This window comes from Rana temporaria, chromosome 4 (genome assembly GCF_905171775.1).
Source record: "Rana temporaria chromosome 4, aRanTem1.1, whole genome shotgun sequence".
Lineage (NCBI taxonomy): Eukaryota > Metazoa > Chordata > Amphibia > Anura > Ranidae > Rana > Rana temporaria.
The window spans coordinates 116,648,633-116,667,676 of record NC_053492.1 but is presented as its reverse complement, the minus strand read 5'-3'; the positions used below and the strand labels follow the sequence as shown (position 1 = coordinate 116,667,676).

Genomic DNA, 19,044 nt, shown 5'->3' with positions numbered 1-19,044 from the left:
TTTAGAATTTCAGTCAACAAATGTGGGATAGCATCCTTTTAAATTGTGTGGTGTCGGATTATCCGATCATGTGTACAGAAGTCCGTCAGATACAAACACGCATGCTCTGAACCAATGCTAACCATAAGACAACATTAGCAGAAGTTGCCCAAAGGGTGGCGCTAAAGTGCTGAAAAACTACATAGTTTTGTTTTTGTTGGCCAACAATTATTTGCCATTTGTATGCAATACAACGCCCTTTGCACAAAATTCCACAGCTTTGTCCGATGGAAATACGATCGTGTGTACGAGGCTTAAAGCTGAATACACACTATACTATTTTTGTTGTTCGATTTCCTTTAAGGCCCGTACACACAATAGGATTTTCCGACGGGAATTGTGTGATGGCAGGATACAAGTTCATGGCCAATGCCCTTCGGACAAAAGTCCTACGCTTTGTCCGTGGAAAATCCGATCGTGTGTACGAGGCTTTAGATTTACCTTTAATTGCTGTATGTAGTGCAACGGTCTGCCTGATTGCATACAAATTGAGGGTGTTTAGATTTATCAAAACCATATAATATGAGGGCAAACCTAGAGGAAAAAATCCAAAGAAAATTGTATAGTGTGTATCCAGCTTAATGCTGCTGCTGTTCACACGTACCAGCTCAACTGATCAGATACATGCAAAAAGAGTCTCCTGCCGACACTGGACGCAGACAATTTGCATTCAGGTTCAGCTTTCTGCAGAGGTCTGGCCAGTGGCGATGCGTCCATAGAGGGCAAACCTAAATGAATTTATCTATTTTTCCGCTGCCGCCCCCTATTCAGGTGTCCGGCCCCTTGTCGGGCACCGGGCATCTAAATAACAGCGGCGGGGGTGTTTTTGGAAGTGCCTGATTAGAGCCGTGGGTCTGGTTACCTGTCACCTGATTGGCTGAAGCAATAGGCGCTGTGATTGGACACCTATCAGGCGTCCAATCATAGCAGAAGAAGACGGGAGAAGACATCGAGGACTCAGAGGGAGCATGGAGAACAGCGCTGTGACCCGAGACAGGTAAGTGCCGGGCAGGGGGGCACACTGGCGACAATTGATGGTGCAAACTGACGGCAATTGATGGGGCAAACTGGTGGTAATTGATGGGCACACTGGTGGCAATTGATGGGGCAAACTGCCGGCAAGTGAGGGGGCACACTGGGGGAAATTGATGGAGCACACTGGCGGCAATTGATGGGGCAAGCTGGCGGCAATTGATGGGGCAAGCTGGCGGCAATTGATGGGGCACACTGGCGGCAATTGATGGGGCACATTGGCGGCAATTGATGGGGCACACTGGCAGCAATTGATGGTTACAGTAGCTACGTTTGATGGCACAGTGGCGGCAATTTATGGGCACAGTGGCTGCGCTTGATGGGCACAGTGGCTGCGTTTGATGGGCACAGTGGCTGCAATTGATGTTTTTTTTTTTTTTTTCAGTTTGTTTGGGGCCAACAAAAATTTTGAGCACCAGCCGCCACGGGGTCTGGCTGCACAAACAATGGGGTAGATTCAGGAAAGAATTACGCCGGCGTATCCATAGATACGCCACGTAATTCCAAAGCTGCGCCGGCGTATCTATTTTCTGTATTCAGAAAGCTAGATACGCCGACATTAGCCTAAGATAATAAGTCTCTTACGCCGTCGTATCATAGGGTGCATTCTCACGCTGGCCGCTAGGTGGCGCTTCCGTAGTTGTCAGCGTAGAGTATGCAAATTACATACTTGCGCCGATTCACAAACGTACGTGCGCCCGGCGGTAGTTTTTTACGTCGTTTGCGTAAGTCGTTTTCGTCGTAACGTTGCTCCTGTTATTAGGAGGCGCAGCCAATGTTAAGTATGGACGTCGTTCCCGCGTCGCGATTTGAAAATTTGACGTCGTTTGCGTAAGTCGTCCGTGAATGGCGCTGGACGCCATTTACGTTCACGTCGAAACCAATGACGTCCTTGCGACGTCATTTACCGCAATGCATGTCGGGAAATTTTAGGGACGGCGCATGCGCAGTACGTTCGGCGCGGGAACGCGCCTAATTCAAATGATCCACGCCCCCTACCGGATCATTTGAATTACGCGCGCTTACGCCGGCCCCTTTTACGCTACGCCGCCGCAAATTATGGAGCAAGTGCTTCGTGAATACAGCGCTTGCTCCTGTAATTTACGGCGGCGTAGCGTAAAGACGATACGCTGAGCCGCCGTATCAGTGCGCGCCCCTACCTGAATCTACCCCAGTGTTTGCAGCTAATCAGCCAGTTGGTATGTGGCCATAGCATAGACTGTTGTTGAATCCAGAGGTGGTGTTTAGCAGTCTCTGAATACCGCAAATGTTCAGCAGATATGTGCTCATGTGTATGCAGCCTTATAACTTTCATACGGAGTACTTACACCTGTATTTTTCTCCCATTTCCCCACAATCATCAATATTTTTTAGTGTTACATTACTGATTCACCCTTCACTCCCCCTCAATGACCACTTGCTCAAGATTCAATAGCGCATGTTTGATTTCTGTCCCCTGTCAATATTTGTCTGGGATGATGATTAACTAGGGGTGATTGCAGACCACAGGAGTGCTGCCCACTGGTAGTGCTAAGCTACATGAATTACAGGAACAGTGACTAAAGAGCCTACCTCAAGACCCTCCACAGCACTCCCACCAAGGTATGTGATGGATTACATCTATAAACTGAGGTGATTGTAGCCGTATCAGTGCAATTGTGACAGAGAAAATTGAGTATTGTCCGTGATACTTTATTTTATTTTGCTAACATAGAATTTTTCAGGACAAGTTTTCGGGTATGTCCTCTTCTTCAAGGTCCAGGCAGTACTGTTTGGACCTTGAAGAAAGGGGCATCTATAAAAACTGTGATACTATTCTGTGATAACATTCCCAGGGATTTAAGGAGAACATCTAAAGCATGGTTTCCCTGGCACAGACACATTAGGCTGAACATGTAGCATTCAATCCTATATTCAGGATGGCGAGCGCATACTTGCGGCGGCGTAGCTTATGGCATTTAGGCTACGCCGCCGTAAGTTAGCGAGGCAAGTACATGATTCACAATGTACTTGCCTGCTAAGTTACGGCGGCGTAGCCTAAAGCGGGCGGGCGTAGGAGTGCGTAATTCAAAATAGGCTGAGGGGGCGTGTTTTATGTTAATTAGGCTTGACCCGACGTGATTGACGTTTTTTTTGGAACTGCGCATGCGCCGTGCGCCTACATTTCCCAGTGTGCATTGCGGCTAAGTCCGCCGCACAGGCCTATTGATTTCGACGTGGACGTAAACGACGTAAATCCCTATTCACGGATGACTTACGCAAATTTTCGAATTTCGAAGCGGGAACGGCGGCCATACTTAACATTACTATTCCATCTATTTGATGGAATAACTTTAGGCCGCTAATGCGTTACGTAAACAGCGTATCTGTACTGCGTCTGCCGGGCGTATGTTCGTGAATAGGCGTATCTACTGATTTACATATTCTACGCCGACCGCAATGGAAGCGCCACCTAGCGGTCAGCCTAAAAATTACACTTTAGGATACGAGGGTGTAAGACACTTACGCCGCTCATATCTGAGCCTAATTTAAGCGTATCTGGTTACCAGAATACGCTTAAATTAGCGCAGGCGCACATTCAGACTTAGGCTGGCGTATCTACTGATACGCCAGCCTAAGTCTCTCTGAATCTGGCTACTAAAGTTTATAGGCACGTATTATGTTATATGGCACTTTGGTATATCTATAGTTTTTTTTTTTTTTTTTCTAATAAAGTAGTGCAGAAAGCAATTAAAATGTGCAGATTCCATAAACACATATCACGCAATGAGCATTCCATTAGTGAAAAAGGAATTCTGTTTGATTGCTAAGGACACTGTACTTTGTACACTGCTCTTTGCCTTATACTAACACTCATCCCCCGCACACACGAGAGGTTTTCCCGTCGGGGAAAAAAACTGATGGTTTTCCAGACGGAATTCCTCTCAAGCCTGCCTTGCATACACACAGTCACACAAAAGGCCGGTGAACTTTTGACTGCCAAGACCGTGGTGACGTAAAAAACTACGACGAGCCAACAAAATGAAGTTCTATGTTTCTGAGAATGCGTCAAATTGTTTCCGAGCATGCATGTTTTTTTTCCCGTCGGAAAAGCATAGAGACAAACGGTTTTCCCGCTAGGATTTTTTCCTGATGGGAAAAAAGAGATCCTGCTTTCTTTTTTTCTGGCAGTTTTCCTGTGGGAAAGAGTCCAATGGAGCATACACATGGTCAGTATTCCAGATGAAAATCTCTCAACGCAGTTTTTCCGACGGAAAACTGTTCACGTGTATGGGGCATCATGGGTAATAAAGACTGATGGTGCATCTCATTACTGTATGCTTTCATATTTTGACCTCTGCTGCTCTTTCATCATTTTACAAAATTCCATTTTCAAAAATAGAATCCTAATCCTAAAGGCCGTGAGAATCCTTAAAGCGGTGGTTCACCCTTAGAGGGCACTTTCTCCCCTTAGATTCCTGCTCGTTTTCTCTAGGGGAATCGGCTATTTGTTTTAAAATATGTGCAGTACTTACCCGTTTACGAGATGCATCCTCTCCGTCGCTTCCGGGTATGGGCTGCGGGAATGGGCGTTCCTTCTTGATTGACAGTCTTCCGAGAGGCTTCCGACGGTCGCATCCATCGCGTCACGATTTTCCGAAAGAAGCCGAACGTCGGTGCGCAGGCGCAGTATAGAGCCGCACCGACGTTCGGCTTCTTTCGGCTACGAGTGACGCGATGGATGCGACCGTCGGAAGCCTCTCGGAAGACTGTCAATCAAGAAGGAACGCCCGCTCCCGAAGACCCATACCCGGAAGCGACGGAAGAAGATGCAGCTCGAAAACGGGTAAGTACTGCTCATATTTTAATACAAATAGCCGATTCCCCTAGACAAAACGAGCAGGAATCTAAGGGGAGAAAAAAAAAAATTTAACACATGGGTGAACTCCCGCTTTAAGGATTCTTTTTAATTTGTATTATTCGATAGCTTAACGCCTACTGAGCACTTTGGGCCAGATTCACGTAGCCCGGGCGCAGCGTAACGTAACCGATTTAGGTTACACCGCCGCAAATTTTCGGGCTAAGTGCCCGATCCACAAAGCACTTACCTGGATCCTAAATCCGTCCGGCGCAAGGCGGGCCAATTCAAATGGGGCGGGTACCATTTAAATTAGGCGCGCTCCCGCGCCGGACGTACTGCGCATGCTCCCGACGCAAATTTCCCGACGTTCTTTGCGCGAAATTACGACGCGCCGACGTTATGTGAATCGCGATGTGAAAAAAAGACTTGCGCCGGGAAATGTTATTTTTTTAAAAAAATTCAAAAGCGACGCGGGAAAGACGGGTATACTTTTACATGGTGTACTAAGTTTACACTTTGTAAAAGGTGCAGCAGATACGCCGTCGTATCCCTTTTGTGAATCTGGCCCTTTAACCCTATTCCTGTCCAGGCACATTTTCAGCTTTCAGCGCTGTCACATTTTGAAAGACAATTTGGTCATGCAACGCAGTACCCAAACTAAATTTAAAATACATTTTTTGAGAGAGATAGACCTTTTTTTTGGTGGTATTTAAACACAACTGTGTTTTTTTTTTTGCTTTACAAATGAAAAAAGACTGAAGATTTTTTTTTTAATATGTTTTTCTTTGTTTCTGCTATAAAATGTCATAAATAAGTAATTTTTCTTCTTCACTGTGCGCTGATGAGGCTGCATCGATTGGCACTGATAGGCTGCATCGATTGGCACTGATAGGCTGCATCGATTGGCACTGATAGGCTGCATCGATTGGCACTGATAGGCTGCATCGATTGGCACTGATAGGCTGCATCGATTGGCACTGATATGCTGCACTAATGGGCACTGATGAGGCTGCACTAATGGGCACTGATGAGGCTGCACTGATGAGCAATGATGAGGCTGCTCTAATGAGCAATGATGAGGCTGCACTAATGAACAATGATGAGGCTGCATTGATATGTGGCACTGATAGGCAGCACTGATATGCACAAATTGTCAGCAATTGTGGGCACTGTTGGGGCTGCACTGATCCAAGCCAATGCGCACTGTAGTAGGCGCACAGGAGGCGAGATCATGGGAAGACATCCATAGCTGCCCTCCAGACAGTGTGAGCCCTGCGCTGTCACCGTCTTTAAGCTATAACATGGGTGGGAGGTGGTTAAAGTAAAACTGTCATTGCTAGTCCCCTTTTAAAAAATGACTGACTCTTATCCTTCAGTGCTTTCTGAGTCACGACTCCATCAGGAAAGTCAGAAAAATTCAGAAAGCCTTAGGTCCCTTTCACACGGACGGATAGAATGGTGCTTTTAGCTGTGGATTTTCTAGTTTTCTAGCGCAGCTAAAAGCACACAATACTTTCCTATGGCCCCATTCACACACAACGTTTAGCTGCGATTTTGTTGCATGCGGTTTGGTGAGAATAGAAAATATAGAATTGAATGCGTCCAGGTGCAATTTAGCGCAGCTATATGCACTTAACCGCAGGTAATCGCAGTCTTTTGTGTCAACTGCGGATAGCAGCGTGAGAAAAAAAAAAGAACAACAGGAAGCACATCATAATCCAAAAAAAATAAAAAGGGTTGCTATGGAAATGCTAAACGCGGCCGCATGTAACCGCACGTAATAACAAATACAGCTAAACGCAGTGCCAAGAGCCTTGAATTTCACTGAAAAAGTACATGCTTTTAATTGCGGCAAAACTGCCGTCCGTCTGAAAGGGGCCTTAGGCCTTGTTCAGATGGGCACAGGCCCTCCATACTGCATGCAGGTTGCCTTTGTTTTGGTGTCTGCATCAACCCCAAGCTGTGTACAGGCAGACTATAGAGGTAGATGTAGACACACGGCATAGCTTGCTGTGCATTCTTGCTGTGCCAGTGATTCAAAGCAATCATGCCAGAGGGTCAATGGCAGTTGCAGCCAGGCAACAATTGAAATCTTATTTTTATGGGCTTTTCTTGCCCACCTTTATTAAAACAAAGTTTTTCCCTTGCAAGGCTTTTTTGAGCATTTATTTTCCAGAAAACAAATGCTCATCAGCCTCCTAATTTACATTTGCAGCGCCACTGCTCTGACCTCAGTCCTCGGTCCCTTGTCTGTCTCCTCCAGACAGTCTTCTCAAACATACACCTAGCAGCTCCCAGCTGCACTGGCTCCAAATGTCTGCTGGGTTCAGCCACCTGTCCGAGATTCACCTAGACCAGTGATGGCGAACCTAGGCACCCCAGATTTTTTGGAACTACATTTCCCATGATGCTCAACTACACTGCAGAGTGCATGAGCATCATGGGAAATGTAGTTCCAAAACATCTGGCGTGCCAAGGTTCGCCATCACTGACCTAGACAGTCTGGGTTTTGAATCTTGTGTCTGGGTTTCAGGCAGACTGAAACACGGACACGCACACAAACCCAAGATAGTCACACACAAACAATTTGCCATCCAAGAGCTGCGGGCGGCTGTCTGGGAGCAGATTCGGCATCACTGGGGGGCAGGGCGATGGTGTCAGCAACATCAATTTGGCCAAACCCACTTTGGCTTAAAGGGGTTGTAAAGGTAAATGTTTTGTCACCTTAATGCATCCTATGCATTAAGTTGAAAAAACATCCGACAGCACCGCAACCCCGAGCCCCCGTTTTACTTACCTCACCCCTCGAAAGTCCCGCGCTCACCCCCGCTGGGGTGGAGCTATGACCTACAGTCAATTTCCTCACAAAAACCCTCCAAACACCTTGCTGGCAAAACATGAACCCTGGATTTGAGGCTTCAACTATCTAAAGTCTCTACAAAGTCTCCCGCCTCTAGGACCCAAATCCGATGGTACCAGTCTCTGAGGAAACTGAAAATCCAGTATGATATAGGCACCCCCAAGCCCTTCAAACTGCCTGGATGAGAATCTTGGGCAACACAAAAGTTATTATTCCTGTGTACAAAATCTACACCATACGTGTGAGAGCAACCCAAAGGTAACATAGTATTTCCACAAATCATATCTCTGGTTGTGTTTTTTAGAATACAGTACATTGCAAAAAATGTATTGTCTCTATAATAAAGATGTTACATTACCATCTTGTGGTCATTTATAATTCTTTAATTGATTTATAGAAGAAATGTAGAACTATCAAGAATATTCAGTAGCACTAATAAACACTATTACTTTGACTTGAATGTAATACAAATTCTATGTTACAGACAGGAAGAATGAAAATATTAAGCCACATCCTTTATGTTACTCTGTTACTGCTTTCCAACGTATCGTGTTACAAAGGTATGATTAAATGATAGATTTAAATTATATCTAATAGCAAAGTATTTTGGTTGTTTTTTTTTATTTTTTATATAGAGTAAGATTTAGAATATCTGAGTTTTTTCTTTTGGTCTAGGTTCAGTGGGGAGATTCCTACTCCCATTGTCACCAGGTTACAATGTGAGGAGAAATCCCAATGTTAAAGCTTCTGCCAAAAAAGAAGTAAAGATGAAATATTCCAATAGGGACTACCGTTCTGGTAACAACTTAGGCCCTGTACACACGATCAGTCTAAACCGATGAGAACGGACTAAAGTTCAGTTTCATCGGTCCAAACTGACCGTGTGTGGGCCCCATCAGTCCGTTATCCTTCGGTCCAGAAATTTAGAACTTGCTTTAAAATTGAACTGATGGACTGGTAACCAATAGGTCAAAACCGACGGTTAGTATGCAAAAGCATCGGTTCCAAACCCGCGCATGCTCAGAATCAAATCGACACATGCTTGGAAGCATTTAGAAATTGGATGAAAGGTTTAGCACTGTAAAAAACGTTTTGATAAATAAGTAGTGCATTTTATGTAGCTCCCAACTGTCCGTGATTTTGAGGGACTGTCTCTGATTTTGGAGCAATGTCCCTCTGTCCCTCTTTCCTCCTCATTTTGGTCTGATCTATATAGTTGTATATAAAATACACTATTTATCTTTCACCCAATTTCTAAATTCCTGCATTTGTACATTTTAAAAAGCCAATAAAAAGAAATAGTAGTGGTAAAAAAAAGTTCTTTTGGATTTAATTGACCTTTTTTTGGTTAATTCTCCTTTTAAGGGGGCGTGGCAGTGGGGGTGTGTCCTATGCCTATATATGTTTGTTAGTAGGTGTTCCTCATTCCCATCTCAAAATGTTGGGAGGTATGCATCTATATAGATCAGACCAAGATGAGGGACAAATGAGGAAGAAAAAGGGACAGAGGGACTTTTTTCTGAATGAGGGACAGTCCCTCGAATTCAGGGACAGTTGGGAGCTCTGGGTTTGTCTTGTAAGCAGTCTAATTTCCAATGATTTAAACCTTCAACAGGCCTTTGTTAATAGATGTCTTCCCTAAAATATTGTTTAGGACAGACTTTTTGGCCATGCGACTTGGCTTGCCCATAGTTCAGCTGTGGCTGCCACTGGTTCGTTTTGGTTACTGTAATTGTAAGTTATCATTTGGACATTATCATTGGAACGAATACGCTTTGTAAATCAATAAAGCTGTGGCCTTGCACTTCCAACTATATAATTGTAACGGTCACCACCGTTTACGATATTCCCATTCCATCGCCCACGTCAGCTTATCTGACACTCCACAATCTGACAGGCATCGATCCATCCCATTTTCCAGAATAACCGAGACAACACAAGCTCTGGTCTCTGGTTTCAAAATGTATGAACGAACTTTAATAGTACTCTCTCAGCTTTTTATGCAGTACAGGCATGCTACAGTGACAATGAAACTCTCCGCCCCCAGCATCACACAATGGGGCTTCAATACACCTTCAGATGGGCTAATTACTAAACATTATCCAGACAGCATGGCTCCGCCAAGCTGTTCTCACTTACTTCATAATACACATTCCTTAAGTCAGACGTCTGACCTTTATGCCCCGTACACACCATCACTTTATGTGATGAAAAAAAACGACACTTTCTGTGAAGTAAAAAATGACGTTTTTGAAACTTCAATTTTCAAAGACGAAGTTGCCTACACACCATCGTTTTTCTCACAATGTTCTTGCAAAGTGAGGTTACGTTCCACCACGTTTTCCATTGAAGCTTGCTTCATAAGTAGCTTCTGGGCATGCGTGGATGAAAAAACGTCTTAGAAAACGACGTTTTTTGCTACACACGGTCATTTTCTGTGAAGTAAAAAGTGCACTTTTAAAAAACGACACATAAAATTGAAGCATGCTTCAATTTTTTTTGGTCGTTTTTTACAAGACATAAAACGACGTTTTCCCCCACACACAGTCAATTAAAGTGACGTTTTTAAAAACGTCATTTTTTTTCATCACATAAAGTGATGGTGTGTACGCGGCATTAGACTGCTAATTCACAACACATATCTATAATCAATAGCATCTTCACACAATGAAAGGTCTTAGGAGCAGACGTACTTAGTTAGCATCTCAACAGCCTAGGTTAAGCATTGAAGTAGACACTCTTATTGACCGGTTGGGGGTCAGCATGAAATCACCTGTAATATGTCCAGATCTCCTGCAATACATGAATTATCAGTAATGTCCCATCTCATGTAATTTATAATTAAAATTTCTCAGTCACCCTATGCCCAAAAGGGGCACAGGGTGACCCTAGACCCAAGAGTCATTAGTGACGCTGGCACAGGAGTACCCCCCATCCTTCAAAAGTCTCTGGGTGTCACGGGTCATTCCGTTACAATAATCATGTAGTATTATATTTGGTGGTTTATGGGAAGAAATGCTTATCAGCACTATGCAAATTATGCAAAAATCTGTGCTAGCTTTTTTCCATATGCCTAATTTCTCTTTGCTACATCTAGTGTTCATAGAGAGGGAGAAGGCACATCACGTGCTGAGAAAACGTGCCAACCATTTCCTAGAGGAAATTCTTCCAGGAAACCTAGAGCGGGAATGTTATGAAGAAACATGTTCTAGAGAGGAAGCTCGAGAAATTTTTAAATCACAGGAGAAAACGGTACGTGAAATACAAACCATTGAGTAAGGTTTAACAAAAACGTTAATGTATATAGGACACAAAGATCCAAGAATACATCTGTAGCATCCCCCCCATCCCAACCCTTGGATGCATGTCAGGTATCCCCAGAGAAAGAGTGGGCTAGTACTTTCCCAGTCCATGCCTGAAAAGAGGAGGATGTGTTATAATTTAGCAAAAGTCACTTTAAGAACTTTTTTTTAAAGATTTCATTCCTCACAGCAACACATAGAAGGTAGGAAATGCATAAAACCCTTTTTGGCTTGTAAACACTCTGAACGCATCCATAGACCTCAGTACAGGCAAAAAGTACCCAATTATTTATGCTGTTCTTCCCCCCAGCATGCACCTGTAGCAATAAACCTCCTACTGGTTGACCAGGGGTAACATAAATATTCATAGAGTATTAGACCCCTTTTACACTGGAGGCGTTTTTCAGGCGCTTTAGCGCTAAAAATAGAGCCTGTAAAGCGTCTGAATAAAACCTCAGTAGCAATCCCAGTGTGAAAGCCTGGGTGCTCCTAAAGCGCCCCTGCCCATTGAAATCAATGCGCAGCGCCACTGTAGCGGCAATTTGCGGGCGCTTTTAACCCTTTTTTGGCCACTAGCGGGGCGTTTAAAAGTGTTCCGCTAGCGACCAAAAAGCGCCGCAAAAAAAGACAGTAAAGCGCCGATGCCCGAGCCCTTTCTCATCTCTCACTCTGTTGTCAAAGGTACTAGTGACACCTATTGGCAGCAGAGAGTAACAGCAATACTGGGTGTAGGGAAAAACTAAATGCATAAACAAACTAGAAATCAGCATGGTCTGTCTACCAACCAGCAAGACTCAGCCCTCGTTCACACTGAACCAATTTGTTATGTGATTTGGCAGATCAAATCGCATGACAAGTCGCAGCCTTTTGCCAGCAATGGCACTATTCCAATCAGTGCAATGTGGAAGTAGTTCCTGCACCCAGGGCCAGATTCCAGACAAGGCCAACAAGGCCAGGCCTCGGGGCGGCAGTGGGTGCAGGAGAGGACACTTACATTTCCCCCCATGTCATGTCACGGATGGTGAGAGGAAAGAAAACCGAGGGAAGAGGAGGTGAGATGGTTTTCAATGTAATTTTCAGCAGCAGCACCCCCCCAGTTCTCAATGTCATTTTCGGCAGCAGCATCCCCCCTGCTTCCCAGTGTCCTGCCGAAAAAGTCCCCCGGCGGATAATGTCCCCCCCTGTACTGCGCAGGCGGGGGCGGCATTGAAGGACTCGACAAAGGGAGTAAATCCGGGCCTGCCTGCACCACTTTTGCCAATTTCAGGTGGGACTTCAATAGACATCTGTGCTTGAAGCCACACAGATGTCTTTCAAAGTCACATGGACATACTGCTTTCTAACGATTTCAAAGCCGCGTCCAGTGTGAACAAGGGCTCAATTAGATAGTCACCTCTTCTTAGGCTGAATAAAAATTAGAAAATCCAAAGCGGATGATTCAGATACATAGACAATGGCACAATAAATCATTTCCTTAACCTCCTAGGGATTTTTTTTTTTGACTTGTTGATTGCTTTTCTTATTTTACATAGAGAAAATAAAGTGTGAGAAATACTGTGTTATGTTGTAAAGGAGGCAGAGCTGGGACCTACCTAAGAGTCCTCGAGAAATAAAAATGATAACCGTGCCTCCTTAAGGCGGAACTTCAGTAATTTTTCCATCTTTCCATCTTTTAAATCTTCTGCCCTTGTTGTTTTAACTTTAAATAGTAAAACATTTTTTTTCCTGCCAGTAAATACCTTATACAGACCACTTCCTGTTTCTTGCCTGGTAAAAAGCCTAGGCTTATGACATCATGTACAACCCTCTCTCTCACTCTTGTGAGAAGTTGCCAGAAAGGGAGGGGGATGAGTCATAAGAGGGCCACTGAGAGCTACAGAGCTGGAGGTGTGCCTCGGTGTAAATCCAGGAAGTGAACAGGCAGCAGCTTCAGCTGCCCACAGATAAAATAGCGGAAGGGAGATTTCTGCAGCAAATTTGGCAAGTACAGAATTACAGTATATATAAAATAATGTGCAAAGTGGTTGGAGGGAAGCTTCAGAATGGCAAATATGTTTTTATTACAAATTATGTGAGCAGACTGCAGTTCCTCTTTATTAAGGTTAAGGAAACCCTTCTCTTTTGATTTATGTGCAATTGCATTTTATTTTCCCTTTCTGACATAGACTGTGTCTCTTTTCTTATACATTGTAGACAGAGTTTTGGTATCACTATAAAGGTAAGTGAAGGAAACTGTTCAGTTTTTGGAAATGTTATGTTATTTTTTTCTTAAATGTTTTAACTAATATTTAAAATCTGTTTTTATTACCTATATACATTTTTGACATGACAAAATACTCATAGAACACTGTGGGCTATCAAAAGAGAAAGCAGAGTAGACTATCTTGTTTTGCAGCTCCCTTTCTCATGTAGAAACCTCAGACTTATGCCTAGTACACACGATAGGATTTATCCGCGGATACGGTCCTCCGGACCGTTTCCACGGATAAATCCTCTGAGGATTTTGATCCGATGGAGTGTACACACCATCGGATCGAAATCCGCGCCGAATTCCCATCGCGATGACGTGTCGCGCCGTCGCCGCGATGATGACGCGGCGACGTGCGCGATGCTGTCATATAAGGAATTCCACGCATGCGTCAAATCATTACGACGCATGCGAGGGATGGGTTCGGACGGATCGATCCGGTGAGTCTGTACAGACCACCGGATCGATCCGCCGGAGCTGATTCCAGCGGATAGATTTCTTAGCATGCTAAGAAATTTTTATCCGCTGGAAATCGGTCGGCCCGAAATATATCCGCGGATAAATATCCGCTGGATCGTACACACCAGCGGATCTATCCGCTGAAACCGATCCGCGGATCAATTTCAGCGGATCGATCCTCTCGTGTGTACGGAGCCTTAGGTTTCTGCAACAACTTAACCACTTGAGCTCTAGAAGATTATTATTTGATATTTGCCACTGCGTTACTTTAACTGATAACTGTGCTGTCAAGCAACACTGTACTCAAACAAAATTTGTATATATTTTTTAAACTGGTAATATATATTTATATACTGTGTGTATATATATATATATATATATATATATATATATATATATATATATATATCCTTTAATTTAATTCATTTGTTTATTGTAAATTTAAAAGCAAAAAGTCTAAACCCACACTAAGAATTACTAGAAAAATACATATAAAATATATATTACATTTACATTGATTTCCAAAAAAAGGGGTTCTTTATAGATGAAAATGGAGTTCAATAAAGAGACGTTTCTCTGGCTAACACCTTCAAAGAACCAGTATTATAAAGCCTTTAATCATGTGTTTTTATGGCACATCTGATTATCTTAACCACTTTCCATCCGGCCCAATTCTGGCATTTGTCTCCTACATGTAAAAATCATAATTTATCCGCTAAAAAACTTACTCAGAACCCCCAAACATTATATATATATTTAGCATAGATCCTATAGAATAAATTGCGGTGGTTGTCATTTTTTATGTCATAAGGTATACGCGCAGCAATTTTTCAAATGCAATTATTTTGAAAAAAATTCACTTTAATGAATTTTAATGCAAAAACAAAAAGGGGTAGATCCACATACAACGGCGCATAATTGCGCCGGGCGTAGCGTATCTAAGATACACAACGCCGCTGTAACTTAAATTTTTTTGGTTTGAATCCTCAACGAATTCGTTCCATAAGTTACGGCGGCGTAGTGTATCTGATGCAGCGTAAGGGCGCGGAATTCAAATGAAAGTGATGGGGGCGTTTTTTATGTAAATACGTTGTGACCCGACGTAAACAACGTTTTTTTTTAAACTGCGCATGCGCTGTCTGTGGGGGTATCCTATCCCAGTGCGCTTACGACGGTGACGTCATTCTACGCAAATTCCTATTCGCGAACAACTTACGCAAACGACGTAAAAAATTCAAAATTGTAGGCGGGAACGAAGGCCATACTTAACATTGAGTGCACCACCATATAGCAGCTTTAACTATACGCCGGAAAAAGCCGAACGCAAACGACATTAAAAAATGCGCCGGGCCGACGTACGTTCATGGATCGCCGTAACTAGCTAATTTGCATACTCAACGCGGCGTACTAAGACGCACGCCTGTCGGATCGAGCCCAGATGCCATTGTATCTTGTTTTGTGGATACAAAACAAAGATACAACGCGGGAAATTTAAAATTACGCCAGCGTAACAGTATATACGCCGGCGTAATCCTTTTGTGGATCTGCTCCAAAATATATAACCCAATTTTTTTGTAAAATATAAAATATGATGTTATGCTGAGTAAATAGATACCTAACGTGTCAGGATTTAGAATTGCGCACACTCTTGGAATGGCGCAAAGCTACGGTACTTAAAAATCTTAAAAATCTACAGACGCTTTCAAATGTTTTACTGGTTACTAGTTTAGAGTTACAGAGGAGGTCTAGTGCTATAATAATTGCTCTTGCTATAACGTGAGTGGCGATACCTCTCATGTGTGGTGCAAACATCGTTTACATACGCGGATGCGACCTACGTATGCATTCGCTTCTGCGTACGAGCACAAGGGGTTGGGGGGGGTTTAACACTTTTTTATTATTATTTATTTTATTATGTTTTATTTTTACACTGTCTCTTTCATTTTTTTAACACTTTTATTTCTATTACAACAAAGGTAAACATCCCTTGTAATAGGAATAAGGCATTACAGGTCCTCTTTTTGAAGACATCTGGCGGTCAATAAGACCTGAGATATCTCCTCTACCCTGGAAAGCATGAGATTAATAAAAAGCTGTTTGTCGCTTTCAGCCTCTCAGGATCATAGAGCTCTATGGTAATCCAGCGCTGCCGCTGGATTGGGTCTCTGGGTCCCCGATTGCAAGGGAGAGCCAGGCGGTGGAGCCGTCTCCTCCCACTGCCTGTAAAAGCCATCTAGCTGCTAGGATGGCTTTTACAAGAGAGGAAATCACCAACTGAAAAAGATATATGTAGCTGCAGGCCTCATCCAGATATCACCACTTCAACCCAGTGGCGGTGCGTCAATAGTGGGCGCAGGAGCGCCGCCGCCTCTCTCCTGCACCATCACTCAAGTCTACAATACATAGATTCATGCATTGCATGAATCCATGTATTGTTACCGGCGCCTCTGCCGCCCACTATTCAGATGGCTGACCCCCTGGTGAGCGCCGGCCATCTGAATAACAGCAGTTGGTTGGCTTTTGAAGTGTCTATCAGAGCCAGCGGCTCTAATTGGCTTCCAAATAGTTAACCAGGGGACGTGGTTAACACAGACACGCGTCTCAGACAATCAGGTTCACCGGGTCTGCTTACCGGTAACCTGATTGGCTGAAGCGACAGCGAGGGCGGGAGAAGACATCTAGGGACAGTGGAGGGAGGATGGCTGGCCCGAAAAAGGTAAGTGCCGGGCGGGGGGCGGGGGAGCAATCTGGTGGTATTTGAGGGGGCAATCTGGTGGCATTTTTAAGGGCAAACTGGCTGTTTTTGAGGTGGCAAACTGGCGGCAATTGAGGGGCACAGTGGCGACAATTGATGGCATGGCACAGTGGCGACAATTAATGGCACAGTGGCGACAATTGATGGCACAGTGGCGACAAATGATGGACACAGTGGCTGCATTTGATGGCACAGTGGCGACAATTGATGGACACAGTGGCTGCGTTTGATGGGCACAGTGGCTGCATTTGATGGGCACAGTGGTGGCAATTGATGGGCACAGTGAGGCTGTAATTGTTTTGTTTTTTTTGCGCCCCCCCAAAAATTTTGATCGCCAGCCGCCACTGCTTCAACCTAAGGCCTTCTGGCTGGAAGCGGTTAATAGAAAAAATATTTAGATAAAATGCCATTAGTGATATATGTTTATAGTGGGTTTTTTTTTTAATACTGTTGTATTGCACCTTTGTAGATCTTAGCCCATGCAAAGAAAACCCATGTCAAAATGGAGGAATCTGCCAACAGTATCACTACACATATACTTGCTTGTGCCCCCCTCGTTATGCTGGGAGACACTGTGAAAATGGTAAGTGGACTATTTCTATGTTTATATGAAAGCTCATATGATAAACAGGCATCTCTTCTTCATTCAATCATTCTTTCTGTGTATTAGAGATGGCTGCAAATTGTTGTAATTTTCATTACAAAATAAATTTCACTGCACTTTATGAGTGCTGAATGCTCTTCACATGTGTTGCATCAAAACCTTGCATCTTAATTACTGATGAGCACTGTCCCTTGGACTAATTGGAGGTGACCACCCCAACTGGATGGGCACTTGGCAGAACTAAGGGAAGCTGATTTTCTCTCAGGCAATCTAAGACATACATTTTAACTTTCAGAGCATGTCCACATAGTGTAACGTGACAGAGAGGATATTATGCATGTGAAGCTTACTGATTTGGGGAAGTGCTCTCATTTACCTGGCCACCAATGAAGTCAGTAGTTGCAACTAACAGAACAACTTGTTTCTAGTTAAACCGACTTTTCCTTCATCTTGTTCTATTAAGCCAATTTGACATGTTTGTTGCCAAGCACTTTTGAATCTTTTTTCCCGAACTAATGAGAATCCCCTTTTTGGTCCAACACCCACCCTGTGAGACTATTGCACATTGACCATCCCTTTCACATTGACCATCCCTTTCACATTGACCATCCCTTTCACATTGACCATCCCTTTCACATTGACCATCCCTTTCACATTGACCATCCCTTTCACATTGACCATCCCTTTCACATTGACCATCCCTTTCACATTGACCATCCCTTTCACATTGACCATCCCTTTCACATTGACCATCCCTTTTACAGTTCTTCCTCACACTGATAACCAACATGCCCATTATCTCAACTTAAAAATCTATGGCAAATGAGAGCATCTGCGCTGCATCGGGAAGATGAACCCCTCAACATCTGAATGATGACTGCACGCCATAACTGCAATGAACACCACCTTCAACTCATATATATTCTTTTCTGATGAGCTCAAAAGAATCTCACAATTTTATATAATTTATTTATTTACATGACAATGAGGTTTATTGGACACTTTATTGGATAATAATATAATAAGTTCTTTGAAGAGATGATTAATATTACGTATAGAAAAATAATAATAATAATAATCCTGATCTGCATATGTGTTTCAAGTCCGTTACTCACAAAGTATGGAAGCCATTGGCTCAGCATGACAGCCAAACAAGTAGCGCTTTCAGCAGGAAGTCGGCAGTGGCATTCAATATACTTCTTTTAGTACGTGTTAACTTGATAACTGTAAAAATTGCCTTGTTTTTCTATTTACTAGTGCGACAGGAGTGCTGGTATAAGAATGGAGGATGCTGGCAGTACTGCACAGACACCCCCCGAGCACTCAGCGTGACCTGCTCCTGTGCAAATGGCTACACCCTGGAAGACGATGGCAAGAAATGTGCCCCAGCTGGTAAGCTGGATAGATGCCTAAGTTGTGCAACTATAAATGGAACACAACGCCCTTTACCTTTGTCCCTTTATATAGATACAATTATAATTCTGATTAGGGTAAATGGTTGATAATTTTGCTAAAGTGAAACTTTACTGATTGGCTATGCTTGATGCCAAGTGTCCATGATTCAGAGCTGTAAGCAAATGAAGGGACAAAGTTGTTATGCTACAATAGTCAACTTGGCCTTCCCACCTGCTTTTTCCACTTACCGTATTGAAGGAATACTGAAGTCTTGGGCCCAGATTCTCGTAAATGGGCGCAAAAATGTGCGGGCGTAACGTATCTCATTTACGTTATGCCGCCGCAAGTTTTTCAGGCAAGTGCTTTATTCACAAAGCACTTGCCTGTAAAGTTGCGGCGGCGTAGCGTAAATCACCCGGCGGAATTCAAATTCGGCGGGTAGGGGGCGTGTTTCATTTAAATGAAGCGCGTCCCGCGCCAAACGAACTGCGCATGCGCCGTTCCCAAAA

At 43.6% G+C, this 19,044-nt stretch overlaps 1 protein-coding gene across 1 annotated transcript in view; it reads left to right on the top strand.

The window, feature by feature from the left end:
• Window positions 1-2,569: 2,569 nt before the first annotated feature.
• Window positions 2,570-19,044, top strand: part of LOC120936488 (coagulation factor VII-like) — a 31,418-nt gene continuing 14,943 nt past the window's right edge. Inside the window, exons 1-6 of the mRNA XM_040348872.1 lie at window positions 2,570-2,673; window positions 8,257-8,332; window positions 10,870-11,024; window positions 13,268-13,292; window positions 17,006-17,119; window positions 18,398-18,532. Coding sequence (XP_040204806.1) covers window positions 8,266-8,332; window positions 10,870-11,024; window positions 13,268-13,292; window positions 17,006-17,119; window positions 18,398-18,532 — 496 coding nt within the window. The 5' untranslated portion in view covers window positions 2,570-2,673; window positions 8,257-8,265. The remainder of the gene's footprint in view (window positions 2,674-8,256; window positions 8,333-10,869; window positions 11,025-13,267; window positions 13,293-17,005; window positions 17,120-18,397; window positions 18,533-19,044) is intronic.